The 14493-nt window shown below is 36.3% G+C and overlaps 1 protein-coding gene across 2 annotated transcripts in view; it reads left to right on the forward strand.

Annotated features, from left to right (window-relative positions):
- The window catches only part of EFHC1 (EF-hand domain containing 1), a 68807-nt gene that overhangs the window by 21140 nt on the left and 33174 nt on the right, over positions 1 to 14493 (forward strand). For both annotated transcript variants that reach the window (XM_032299674.1, XM_032299675.1), the window contains exon 6: positions 8946 to 9166. In XM_032299674.1, the coding sequence (XP_032155565.1) occupies positions 8946 to 9166 (221 nt within the window). The remainder of the gene's footprint in view (positions 1 to 8945; positions 9167 to 14493) is intronic.

Raw genomic sequence — 14493 nt, forward strand, 5'->3', positions numbered from 1 at the left:
GGGTTGCTTTAGTTATTGTCTTAGTAGTTACATACATTTCTCTTAGAAAGATGTCATCTTAGTTACATGTAATGACTGACATCTCTCATGTTTAGGTGGCTGACAGAATTATGTAAATTTGTTCATTGTTTTTTTTTTCTCTTTTTACTATTTTTTTTGAGATAAAAAATTTCAGGTATTGAACAAGAAGTTTGTCTAGATTAGAGGTTATAAATAAGTGCATAGTCTGAAGCTAAATTTAACCTGTCCACATGTATTGCCTGGCTTGCACAGTGTTTTTTTTTTTTTTTTTTTTTAATGCAGTATTATTTGTGGACAAGGAGTTGGAGGTTTCCATCATTAAGAGAATGGATAAGCAAAATGTGGTGAAGGTGTATTTTGATTAATAGGCAATAGTTAGAAGCAGTAAACAAGATGTATACAGAAAGAAAGTGGATGGATATTAAAAACATAGTGCTGTGTAGGAAAAAATACATAAAATTAATATATAATGCAATAACACATGCAAAACATAGTACACATAGAACACATTCAATCACATAGCTACATTAGAATGATTGCATGTGAGGAGAAGAGAATGAGATTGGGGGGAAAAGATAAAAGGAAGTGAAAATTGTCATCATTTTAGAATTAGGAAAGTTTCTATTACATATTTTTTTAAAAAATGAAAATAACTGCCAATTCAGATTGTATTCTCAAATAGAAACAACTGGTTCTGTGCTGTAGTTCAACATAGTTTGGCTACTACCTACTGTACATAGTCTTATAATTAGTTCTCTCTAGAATGTCTTAGAAGTCAGTGACAATGGGACTAATGTACTAATTTTGGCCTTTCAGAATGCTTAAAGAAGCCTGAAACCCATGCAGTCTGGAGCTAACAAACATTAGATTTACAATGGATAAAGAAAATGAATAGGAATATATTTAGGGTGGCATGAACAGTCTCACTGAAACTAAATCCCTTTAACTGATAGGTTTCCGGTTTGTCTCTGCCTTATCAATGTGACCTATATTTAAAACTTTCAATATATAATTATCCTCTTCTAATTTCCAAATTTAAAAATTTGCATGGAGAGGCAGCCTGGTGACATATGTAGGGTTTTTTTTAAAAAGGGTGGGTGCTGTGGCTCAGACCTGTAATCCCATCACTTTGGGAGGCCAAAGCGGGAGGATCGCCTGAGGCCAGGAGCTCGAGACCTGTCTGGTTAACATGGTGAAAACTATCAAAAAATACAAAAATTAGCCAGGCATGGTGGCAGGTGCCTATAGTCCCAGCTACTTGGGAGGCTGAAGCAGGAGAGTCTCTTGAACCCGGGAGGTAGAGGCTGCAGTGAGCAGAGATTGCACTACTTCACTCCAGCCTGGGCAACAGAGCAAGACTGTCTCAATAAAAAAAAGTATCAGTTATGAGGTACAGAAAAGGCTATGTTCCCATCAGCTACCTTGAACTAGAATGGTGGTGTTAAAATAATAGGATCTAATTGACTCTCAAAGGCATTTATCCAATGGGTGATTTTTATTTAATTCAGTTAAATAAGAGGTACATATCTGCTGTGGGAACCATTTCACATGCTAAATGCTATAGAGGAAAAAATGAAACCATAACTCCCATTCTTAGAATCCTATCCTTTAGGCATTTCTAGTGTTATTAAGAAGATAAGTCATATAAAATACACAAAGCTGTTAAGTAATAATACAAGTATACACCAGATTATCTGGTTATGTAATTAGTTAACTCATGCAGACAAAGGTCAGAAGGAGAGAGGTGTGGGCCTGAAAAACTAAACAAGTCTTTGTGTGAAGAGTTGAGATTGGACCCAGATTCAGTATGGCAGAGAACAAAGAGCACAGTAGAAGAACAAGAGCAAAGTTGGGAATTAGGAATAAGTATGGCATATTTGGGGTGTCCAAGAGATGATAGCTAGGCAGAAAGTTTGTGTTAGACAGTAATAGGGAATAAGGGAGTAACTTTCAAAAGTCCTCTCAACCAGGGCCCCCTTCTAAGTAGCTAAGATGAATCAAAATTACATATTTATAATGGATGGAGTTAAAATATCACATTCTGAAAGTTATTTCTTTGTCAAGGGCAATTGGAGATTACCAGTAGGTGGCAAGTAATGTCAAAAAAGGACATTTTTTGGCTTACCAAAAGCCTTCTACTCAGCTCTTGAACCCAGGGAACCAGGTTCCGAAAGTCTAGATATGTTAGTTATCCTTCAGATTGGCTTTCATAGTTTGATCTTGCCCTTGCCTGTTAGATGAATCTTAAACACCCCTTAGACCTTTAGTGTTCCAGAAAGTTGAATGCTTTTCCTCACTCTCTGAGCATCTTTATTGGCTCACTCAGTCAGCCAAATAATATTAATTGAACATTCATATAGATGAAGGAAACACCATACTAAGCAATGGAAATCTGAAACTACTATAAGACCGTTATCTCAGACTTTACAATCTGATGAGATCAACATACAGATCAATGAAATAGAACCAAATTGTCCAGAAATAGACCCACACATATGAGGTCATTTGATTTTTGACAAAGGTGAAAAAGCGATTTGGTGGATAAATTATTGTCTTTTTAACAAAAAGTACTGGAACAATTCAACAGCCATGTGCAAAAATAAATAAATAAATTTCAACTCTTACCTCACCATACATAAAAGTTAATCCCAAATGAATAATACACCTGGGTGGCAGAGTAAGACCCTGTCTCAGAGTTGGGTGGTGGGGAAGCAAATGCAATAAAAACAAAAGTTGTTGACAATTGGGACCTAATTAAACTAAAGAGCTTCTGCATAGCAAAATAAACTATCAACAGAGGAAACAGCCTGCAGAAAGGGAGAAAATATTTGAAACAATGCCTTTGACAAATGACTTAATATTCAGAATCTATAAGGAACTTAAACAAATCAACAAGAAAAAATGCCAAAAAGTAGGCAAAGGACATGAACAGCATTTCTCAAAAGGAAATATACAAAGGGACAACAAACATTTAAAAAATGCCCAACACCGCTAATCATCAGGGACATGCGATCCAAACCACAGTAAGACACCATCTCATACCAGTTAGAATGGCTATTATTAATAAGTCAAAACATAATAGATGCTGGCAAGATTGCAGAGAAAAGGGAATGCTTATACACTGTTGGTGGGAATGTAAACTAGTTCAGCCCCTGAGGAAAGCAATTTGGAGATTTCCCCAGAAACTAAAAATAGAACTACAGCAATCCCATTATTGGGTATATACCCAAAAGAAAATAAGTTGTTCTATCCAAAGTACACTTGCACTAATGTTTTTTGCAGCACTATTCACAATAGCAAAGACATGGAATCAACCCAGTGCCCATCACTGGTGGATAAAGCAAGTGTATTAATAGTACATATACATCATGGAATACTATATGGCCATAAAAAATAAAATCATGTTCTTTGCAGCAATGTGGATGCAGATAGAATCCATTATACTAAGTGAATAAACACAGAAACAGAATATTGGGTACACATGGACACAAAGATAGGAACAATAGACACTGGGGACTCCAAAAGGGGGGGAGGAAGGGAGAGGGACAAGGGTTGGAGAACTACCTAAGGTACTCTGTTCACTATTTGGGTGACAGGATCAATAGAAGCTCAAACTTTAGCATCATGCAATATACCTGTGCATGTACCCCTGCACTTACCCCCAAATCTAAAATTCATATATAAATAAATAACAAAAGTTTCAAAAGACACTGTTAGGAAAGTGAAAGGAGAAGCTAAAGATTGGGGAAAATATTTGTAAAACATATTTGACAAGGCACTTGTCATAGGATATATAAAGTGGCTCTTAAAAATTAGTAAAACAGCCCAAATAAAAAATAGGTAAAGGATTACAATAGATACCTCACCAAAAAACACACATGGATGGTAAATTAGCACGCAAAAAGATGTTTACTATAGTCAGTCATTAAAGGAATGCAGATTAAAACCAAATAAGATACTACTATATACCCACTAGAATGTCCAGAATTAAAAAGACTGACCATACCAAATATTGATAAGAATGTGAGGCAGCTGAAAATGTCACACACCGCTAATGGAAGATAAACTGAAATAACCACTTGGAAAAATAGCTTGACAGTTTGTTTTTTAAAACTGCACATATATCTACCATACAATCCAGCCATTCTTTTCTTAGGTATTTGCCAAGAGAAAGGAAAACATATGTTCACATAGAAACTTATGTAAATGTTTATGGCAGCTTTTTTTGTAATAGCCAAAAGTTGGAAACAATGCAAATGTCTATCAACAGTGAGTGAATAAACAATTATTGTATATCAGTACTTTGGAATACTACTAAAAATAAAATAACTATTGATGTAAGAAACAACGTGAATGAATCTCAAAGTAACTATGCTGAGAGAAAGAATTCCGACAAGAATACATGTCATATACTTCCATTGGTGTAAAATCATTGAAAATACAATATAAATAAACAAAACAGATCAGTGATTGCATGAAGATGGTGAGAAGGAGAGTTAGATTATAAAAGAGCATAAGGAGACTTTTGGATGTGATAGGTGTGTTTATTATTTTGATTCTAATGATGGTTTTATGGGTAAATACATATTCAAGCAACATCAAATTGTATACTCCAAATATATGCAGCTTATTGTAGTCAATTATACGTCAGTAAAGTTGTAAAAATATAAATCCATATCTAGACACGTCATAGTCAAATGTAAGAACACTAGATTCAAAAAGATCATAAAAGCAGCTCCAGAGTAGGGGAGGGATAGCATTAGGAGAAATACCTAATATAGATGACGGGGTGATGGATGCAGCAAGCCACGACATGTGTATACCTATGTAACAAGCCTGCATGTTCTGTACATGTACCCCAGAACTTAAAGTATAATAATAATAAAAAGAAAAAGGTAACCCATACAGGATGGCAAGTTAAAATGACAGCTGACTTCTGTAGCAACAGTGATTACCAGAAGACAGTGAAATAATATCTTCAGAGTGCTGAGAAAAAATAGAATTTAATGCCTAGAGAAACTGTCTTTCAGGAAGGTGAAATACATTTCCAGGCAAACAAAACAGATTTTACTAACAACAGACCCTTACTGGGAAAATTCTAGAGTATGCTTCAAGTGGAAAGAAAATGATTCCAGAAATAAGGTCTAAGATGCAAGAAGTCATGAATAAAGAAAATAGCAAAGTGTGGATAAATCTAAATAATCATTAGCTATACAAATTAAAAGAACAATATTGAATTTGTGAGAGCTAAAAATATCAAAGTAGAACCAAAACGTATTACAATAATAGCATAGGAAAGGCTGATAGGATTAAATATATAATAAGTTTTGAAAAATGTTCTTTTTTTAACTTTAATTTTAAGTTCAGGGTTACCTGTGCGGGTTTGTTATATAGGTGAGCTTGTGTTATGGGAGTTTGTTGTACAGATTATTTTGTCTCCCAAGTATTAAGCCTAATAACAACCAGTTATTTTTCCTGATCCTCTCCCTCCTCCCACCTTTCACCCTCCAGTAGGCCCCAGTGTGTACTGTTCCCTCTCATGTGTCCATGTGCTGCCATCATTTAGTTTCCACTTATAAGTGAGAACCTGTGGTACTTGATTTTCTGTTCCTGGGTTAGTTTGCTAAGGATAATGTCCTTCAGCTCCATCCATGTTCCCACACAGGACATGATCTCATTCTTTTTTATAGCTGTATAGCATTCCATGGTGTCTATGTACAGCATTTTCTTTATCCAGTCTGTCACTGATGGGCATTTAGGTTGATTCTGTATTTTCACTATTGTGAGTAGTGCATGCTTGCATTTTTCTTTATGATAGAATGATTTTTTTTTCCTTTGGAGATATACCCAGTAATGGAACTGCTGGGTCAAATAGGTAACTCTATTTTTAGGTGTTTGAGGAATCACCACACTGCTTTCTATCGTGGTTGAACTCATTTACACTCCCACCAACAATGTATTTAAAAACATAATTAAGATATAGGCACATAGAAAGGATAAAAAGATCAACAAATAAATAGCAAAAGAAACTCATGAGGTATAAAACAACTGATGAAGCTATATTGGTATAATACAAATAGACATTTGGGCAAAAAGCTTTGATTGAGATGAAGAGGATCATTACCTATTGCAAGAATATTGTATTTACTAGGAAAATATAATAATTCTAAACTTGAATAACATGAATTTTTAATAACGGATTCAAAATATAGGAAAAATTTGTAGTACTGTTATACAAAGAGACTGGAAAAATACACCATAATAGTGGGAATCATTAAAATATTTCTTTCAATAGTTGTTAGATCAAAAAGATAAAACAATAAACATGTATAAGACTTGAATAATATAATTATTCATTTGATAAACATATATATACACTCACCCAGCACCTAGAAGATAATAATTCTTTTCAAACACAAATAGAACATCTGTAAAAATCAGTCTTAAGAAATTTTAAGGCTAGATGTCATATACCATATTTTCTGATTTCAGCAAAATTAAGTTAGAAGTCAATTTTGGAAATATAATTTGAAAAAACCCATATATTTGGAAATTGAAAAACATATTTTCAAATCACCTATGAGTAAAAAAAATATATTGTCAGAAAATACATAGAACTGAATGGCAGCAAAAACTCTTAAAACTTTTAGCTATATCAAAGAGGTACTTGGAGAAAAATATATAGCTTTAAATGCTTAAGAAAAAAGAAAGATGACAACAAGTTACGCATATTTCTTAAAAAGTTAGAAATCTAAATATTTAAAAATTAAAATATTAAGAAATTAAAAGGAAAGAAATCATAAAGTAAGAGCCTGAAAATAATGAAATTGAAAACAAAGGTAACAGAGAAGATTTGTCAAAAGTCATTTCCTTGAAAGGACTAATGAAACGACAAACTATAGACAAGATTTATGAAGGGATAAACAAAACAAAGCACATATGCACAGCATTAAAAATGAAGAGGCCAGGCACAGTGGCTCAAACCTGTAATCCCAGCACTTTGGGAGGCCGAGGTGGGTGGATCACTTGAGGTTAGGAGTTCGAGACCAGCCTGGCTAACATGGTGAAACTCCATTTCTACTAAAAATGCAAAAATTGGCCCAGCGTGGTAGTGCGCGGTTGTAGTCCCAGCTACTTGGGAGGCTGAGGCAGGAGAATTGCTTGAACCTGGAAGGCAGAGAACCTGAGATCGTGCCACTGAACCCCAGGCTGGGCAACAGAGTGAGACCCTCTGTCAAAACAAAAAGGAAAAGAAAAGAGTCATTCTTTAAAATGCCATAGTGATTAAACATAAAAGAATTATACAGCTTTCTGCCAATAAATTTAAAAACTTAGGTAAAATAAGCAAAGTTTTAAAAAAGTGTAACTTGTTTATGAAGAAATAGAAAATATCTTCAACCATTAAAGAAATAGATTTAGTTTCAACATTTCCCACAAAAAAGCCACCAGATCCAGATAATTTTACAGAAGATTTTTGACAGACATTTATAGAACAGATAATTCTAAGCTTAACACAAACCCTTTTAGAGGGGAAAATAGAACTTCTTAATTCTTTCATTTAAAAAGGGCAGTGAAATCAGTCACCATGAGAAAGAAAAGCCACAGTCATTCTCACTTAAGAAGATATATGCAAAAATCCTAAACAAGATATGAGTAAACCAGATCCAGCCTTATATGAAAAAGTAATATGTTGAGCAAACAAGGGCAGTTGGCTGGACAGCACACACAAATATACCAGATCTCCTAGAATGTTGTATACCAAGAGAAGTTTACATAGTCACAATTTATATCCCCCATTGCCCATCACTTCCTGGGGAAGATCAAAGGGAGATGGTAGAGTTGGGAACAGGCATAGGGAGAAAGATCCCTTGGACTGTAGAGATTTTTTAAATAAGATATGTTATTGGGGAGATAACATCTTATTTCCCCAATAACATATCTTATTAATCAAAGCCGTGATCAAAGGCTGGAGTTCAAACTTTTACGCCTATTATAGCAGAAACTTAGCCTTATACCTGTTTTTCAATCTTAGTAATTACCAGTTAGGAGAGCATCAGCCTACTTTTCATCCCCCTTGTGATCAGGGTTCTGTGCAAAAGCTTTGTGGTTACAGCTATAAGATATGGCACTCTACTAGAACTGATTGACTCTTAAGAGTTCCTTGGATGCCAGGCTGCAGGTAATCAATCTTAAACAAGTGAATCCTTAGTTCTCATGAAACAGTAAGACAAGACTGGAATTATTCCACAAATGCAAGAGTTATTCTACATTAGGAAATTATTTATGCCCACATGAATGGATTACTGTCATTATCTCATTGACTGTCCCTGCCCCCTGCCTCCAGGACTAGCTTACACTGTCCTAATAGCAGTGATTACAACTGAAATGAAACCACTATTGTATAATTTTTTAGTATCTGTCTCCCCAAACGATATTTTCTCCACGAAGTCAGGAATTGTATCTATAGTGTTGGTTATTGTAATCCAAGTATTTAGCAGTGCACCTAGTACATGATATAGATGGTTACTAATAATTTGTTGGATGAATGGATAAACAGGTGAGAAATTGAGCTAAATGACTTGGATCTTTCCTAGACCTAAGACTCTATCCTTATAGAAGGACATTTGTTCTTTCCTCCTGCAGTGATTTCTTCTAAGCATTAATTTGCTAAAATTAATAATTTGTAGTGATAGTTTGAGCTGAATATGGGAGAGAGACATTACAAAAACTATATATGTGTCCTATCAGCAGATGGAAATACACAGCCATGTGTTCTAGTGGGAATGTAGGAGAGACCGTGACTCTTGACCAGAGCAAAAGACTGCACTCCCTCGGGTTCTTAAGAATGCCTGGCTGTTGTGTGTCAAGTCTTTCCTCCCACATTCATTTCTTCTTCTTTTCTCTCTAACACAATCTTGTATTAGAGAACTTCCCCCAGTGTGTGCTGGAAATCTCTGACCAAGAGGTGTTGGAATGGTATACTGCTAAAGACTTCATTGTTGGGAAGTCACTCACTATCCTTGGGAGAACTTTCTTCATTTATGATTGTGATCCATTTACTCGACGGTATTACAAAGAGAAGTTTGGAATCGCTGATTTACCACGTATTGATGTGAGCAAGCAGGAACCACCTCCGGTAAAACAGGTAATCAGATGGGCTAGTGTAGCTAGAAAACTAATTTTTTGAGGTAGAAATTTAAGAAAAACAAAAAACACTTCTATGTGAATCCTTGATAAAAAATGGACAAAGTATATATGTAATACAGTAGTTCACAAAAGAAGAAACACAAATGGCAAAAAATTATGAAAAGACCCTCAATCTAACTGATAATCAAAGAAATAGAAAATAATGACATTTTTGGGTATGTTCAGTTTTAAAGTATTCATCATATCGAGTGTTTGCCCTATATGAAGAAATGGGATTTTTTTTCTTTTTTCTTTTTTCTTTTTTTAATTGTATTTGGGCTCTGGGGTACATGTGCCCATCCTGCATCCTGCAGGATTGTTGCATAGGTACATACATGCCATGGTTGTTTGCTGTCTCCATCCCCCCCGCTGTTGCCTACATCAGGTATTTCTCCCGGTGTTATCCCTCCCCCTCCTCCCCACCCCCCGACCTAGCCCTGTAAGTGTTGTTTCCTTCCCTGTGCCCAAGTGTTCTCATTGTTCATCACCGCCTGTGAGTGAAAACATGCGGTGTTTCCTTTTCTGTTCTTGTGTCAGTTTGCTGAGAATGATGGCTTCTAGGTTCATCCATGTCTCTACAAAGGACACGAACTCATAATTTTTTATGGCTGTATAGTATTCCATGGTGTATATGTGCCACATTTTCCTTGTCAAGTCTATCATCGATGGGCATTTGGGTTGGTTCCAGGTCTTTGCTATTGTAAACAGTGCCGCAGTGAACATATGTGTGCATGTGTATTTATGATAGAATGATTTATAATCCTTTGAGTATATACCCAGTAATGGGATTGCTGGGTCAAATGGAATTTCTATTTCTAGATCCTTGAGGAATCGCTACACTGTCTTCCACAATGGTTAAACTAATTTACACTCCCACCAACAGTGTAAAAGTGTTCCTTTTCTCCACATCCTCTACAGCATCTGTTGTCTCCAGATCTTTTAACAATTGCCATTCTAACTGGCGTGAGATGGTATCTCAACATGGTTTTGATTTGCGTTTCTCTAATGACCAGTGATGATGAGCATTTTTCCTATGTTTGTTGTCTGCATGTTTGTCTTCTTTTGAAAAGTGTCTGTTCATATCCTTCACCCACTTTTGAATGGGTTTGTTTGTTTTTTTCCTGTAAATCTGCTTTAGTGCTTTGTAGATTCTGGATATTAGCCCTTTGTCTGATGGATAGATTGCAAAAATTTTTTCCCATTCTGTTGGTTGCCAGTTTACTCTAATGATTGTGTCTTTTGCTTTGCAGAAGCGCTTATGTTTAATTAGGTCCCATTTGTCTATTTTGGTTTTGTTGCCATCGCTTTTGGTGTTTTAGTCATGAAGTCCTGGCCTGTGCCTATGTCTTGAATGGTTTTGCCTAGGTTTTCTTCTAGGGTTTTTATGGTGTTCATTCTTATGTTTAAATATTAGTCCATCTGGAGTTAATTTTTTTATAAGGTGTAAGGAAGGGGTCCAGTTTCAGCATACGGCTAGCCAGTTTTCCCAACACCATTTATTAAACAGGGAATCCTTTCCCCATTGCTTGTTTTTGTCAGGTTTGTCAAAGATCAGATGGTTGTAGATGTGTGGTGTTGCTTCTGAGGCCTCTGTTCTGTACCATTGGTCTGTATCTCTGTTTTGGTATCAGTACCATGCTGTTTTGATTACTGTAGCCTTGTAGTATAGTTTGAAGTCCGGTAGTGTGATGCCTCTGGCTTTGTTCTTTTTGCTTAGAATTGACTTGGCTATGTGGGCTCTCTTTTGGCTCCATATGAAGTTTAAGGCGGTTTTTTCCAGTTCTGTGAAGAAGGTCATTGGTAGCTTGATGGGGATAACACTGAATCTGTAAATTACTTTGGGCAGTATGGCCATTTTCACAATATTGATTCTTCCTAACCATGAACATGGAATGTTTTTCCATCTGTTTGTTTTCTCTCTTAATTCCTTGAGCAGTGGTTTGTAGTTCTTCTTGAAGAGATCTTTTACCTCCTTTGTTAGTTGTATTCCTAGGTATTTTATTCTCTGTAGCAATTGTAAATGGGAGTTTGCTCATGATTTGGCGATCTGTTTGTCTGTTATTAGTGTATAGGAATGCTTGTGATTTCTGCACATTGATTTTGTATCCTGAGACTTTGTTGAAGTTGCTTATCAGCTTAAGAAGGTTTGGGACTGAGACGATGGGGTCTTCTAAATATATGATCATGTCTTCTGCAAACAGTGACAATTTGACTTCTTCTTTTCCTAATTGAATGCCCTTTATTTCTTTTTCTTGCCTAATTGCTCTGGCCAGAACTTCCAATACTATATTGAATAGGAGTGGTGAGAGGGGGCATCCTTGTCTAGTGCCACTTTTTAAAGGGAATGCTTCTAATTTTTGCCAATTCAGTATGATATTGGCTGTGGGTTTGTCATAAGTAGCTTTTATTGTTTTGAGATATGTTCTGTCTATACCTAGTTTATTGAGAGTTTTTAGCAGAAAGGGCTGTTGAATTTTGTCGAAGGCCTTCTCTGCATCTATTGAGATAATCATGTCGTTTTTGTCTTTGGTTCTGTTTATGTGGTGAATTACGTTTATAGATTTGTGTATGTTGAACCAGCCTTGCATCCCTGGTATGAAGCCTACTTGATCGTGGTGGATAAGCTTTTTGATGTGCTGTTGGATTCGGTTTGCCAGTATTTTATTGAAGATTTTTGCATCAATGTTCATCATGGATTTTGGCCTGTAGTATTCTTTTTTAGTTATGTCTCTGCCAGATTTTGGTATCAGGATGATGTTGGTCTCATAGAAAGAGTTAGGGAGGATTCCCTCTTTTTGTATTGTTTGGAATAGTTTCAACAGGACTGGTACCAGCTGCTCTTTGTATGTCTGGTAGATTTCATCTGTGAACCTATCTGGACCTGGACCTTTTTTGGTCAGTAGGCTATTAATAGCTGCCTCAACTTCAGACCTTGTTATTGGTCTATTTAGGGTTTCAACTTCTTCTTGGCTTAGTCTTGGCAGTCCTGCATGTGTCCAGGAATTTATCCATTTCTTCCAGATTTACTGGTTCATGTGCATAGAGTTTTTTGTAGTAATTTCTGATGGTAGTTTGTATTTCCAAGGAATCAGTGGTGGTGATCTCCCCTTTATTGTTTTTTATTGCATCTATTTGATTCTTCTCTCTTTTCTTTTTTATTAGCCTAGCTAGCAGTCTGTCTATTTTGTTGATCTTTTCAAAAAAACCAGCTCCTGGCTTTATTGATTTTTTTTGAAGGGTTTTTTGTGTCTATATCTCCTTCAGTTCTGCTCTGATCTTAGTTATTTATTGTCTTCTACTAGCTTTTGAGTTTTTTGATCTTGCTCCTCTAGCTTTTTCAATTTTGATGATAGGGTGTCGATTTTAGATCTTTCCTTGTTTCTCATGTGGGCATTCATTGCTGTAAATTTCCCTCTAGACACTGCTTTAAATGTGTCCCATAGGATCTAGTATGTTGTGTCTTTGTTCTCGTTGGTTTCAAAGAACATTTTTATTTCTGCCTTCATTTCATTGTTTATCCATTTGTCATCCAGGAGCAAGTTGTTCAGTTTCCATGTGATTGTGCAGTTTTGAGTGCTTTTCTTAATCCTGAGTTCTAATTTGATGGCAGTGTGGCCTGAGAGACTGTTTGTTATGATTTCCATTCCTTTGCATTTGCTGAGGAGTGATTTACTTCCAATTACATGGTCAATTTTGGAGTAAGTGTAATGTGGTGCTGAGAAGAATGTGTATTCTGTGGATTTGGGGTGGCATGTCCTGTAAATGTCTATTAGGTCCGCTTGGTCCAAATCTGTGTTCAAGTCCTGGATATCCTTGTTGACTTTCTGTCTCGTTGATCGACATATTGTCAGTGGAGTGTTAAAGTCTCCTGCTATTATTGTGCGGGAGTCTAAGCCTCTTTGTAGATCTTTAAGAACTTGCTTTATGTATCTGGGTGCTCCTGCATTGGATGCATAAAGATTTAGGATATTGATTGTTGCATTGATCCTTTTACCATCATATAATGCCCTTCTTTGCCTCTTTTGATCTTTGTTGGTTAAAAGTATGTTTTATCAGAGACTAGGATTGCTATCCCTGCTTTTTTTTTTACTTTCCATTTGCTTGGTAAATCTTCTTCCATCCCTTTGAGTCTGGGTAAGTCTTTGCATGTGAGATGGGTCTCCTGAATACAGCACACTGATGGGTTTTGACGTTTTATCCAATTTGCCAGTCTGCGTCTTTTGGTTGGGGCATTTAGGCCATTTACACTCAACGTTAATATTGTTATGTTTGAATTTGATCCTGCCATTTTGTTACTGGCTGGTTGTTTTGCCCGTTAATTGACATGGCTCCTTCATTGTGTGATTATTCTTTACCATTTGGTATGTTTTTGCAGTGGCTGGTACTGGTTATTCGTTTCCCTGCTTAGTACTTCCTTCAGTAGCTCCTGTAAGGCAGGTCTTGTAGTGACAAAATCTCTCAGCCATTGCTTGTAAAGGATTATATTTCTCCTTCACTCACGAAGCTTAGTTTGGCTGGATGTGAAATTCTGGGTTGAAAGTTCTTTTCTTTAAGGATGTTGAATATTGGCCCCCATTCCCTTCTAGCTTGCGGGGTTTCTGCCGAGAGATCCGCTGTGAGCCTGATGGTGTTTCCTTTGTGGGTTATTCAGCCTTTCTCTCTGGCTGCCCTTAGCATTTTTTTTCTTTCATTTCAACCCTGGTGAATCTGACAACTATGTGCCTTGGGGTTGCTCTTCTTGAGGAATATCTTTGTGGTGTTCTCTGTATTTCCTGGATTTGAATGTTGGCCTGCCTTGTTAGGTTGGGGAAGTTCTCTTGGATAATATCTTGAAGAGTGTTTTCCAACTTGGATTTATTCTCCCCGTCACATTCAGGAACGCCAGTCAAGCGTAGATTAGGTTTTTTCACATAATCCCATAGTTCTTGAAGTCTTTGTTCATTTCTTTTCACTCTTGTTTCTCTATTCTTGCCTTCTCATTTTATTTCATTGATTTGATCTTCTCTCTGATACCCTGTCTTCTGCTTGGTCGATTCAGCTGTTGAAACTTGTGTATGCCTTGCGAAGTTCTTGTGCTGTGTTTTTCAGCTCCGTCAAGTCGTTTATGTTCTTCTCTAAGATGGATATTCTGGTTAGCATTTTGTCTAACATTTTTTCAAGATTCTTAGTTTCTTTGCATTGGGTTAGAACATGGTGTTTTAACTCAGAATATTATCCACCTTCTCAAGCCTGCTTCTGCCAATTCGTCAGATTCATTCTCTGTCTTTTTTTTTGTTCCCTTGATGG

This window comes from Sapajus apella, unplaced genomic scaffold (genome assembly GCF_009761245.1).
Source record: "Sapajus apella isolate SASKATOON/1434 unplaced genomic scaffold, GSC_monkey_1.0 scaffold41, whole genome shotgun sequence".
Lineage (NCBI taxonomy): Eukaryota > Metazoa > Chordata > Mammalia > Primates > Cebidae > Sapajus > Sapajus apella.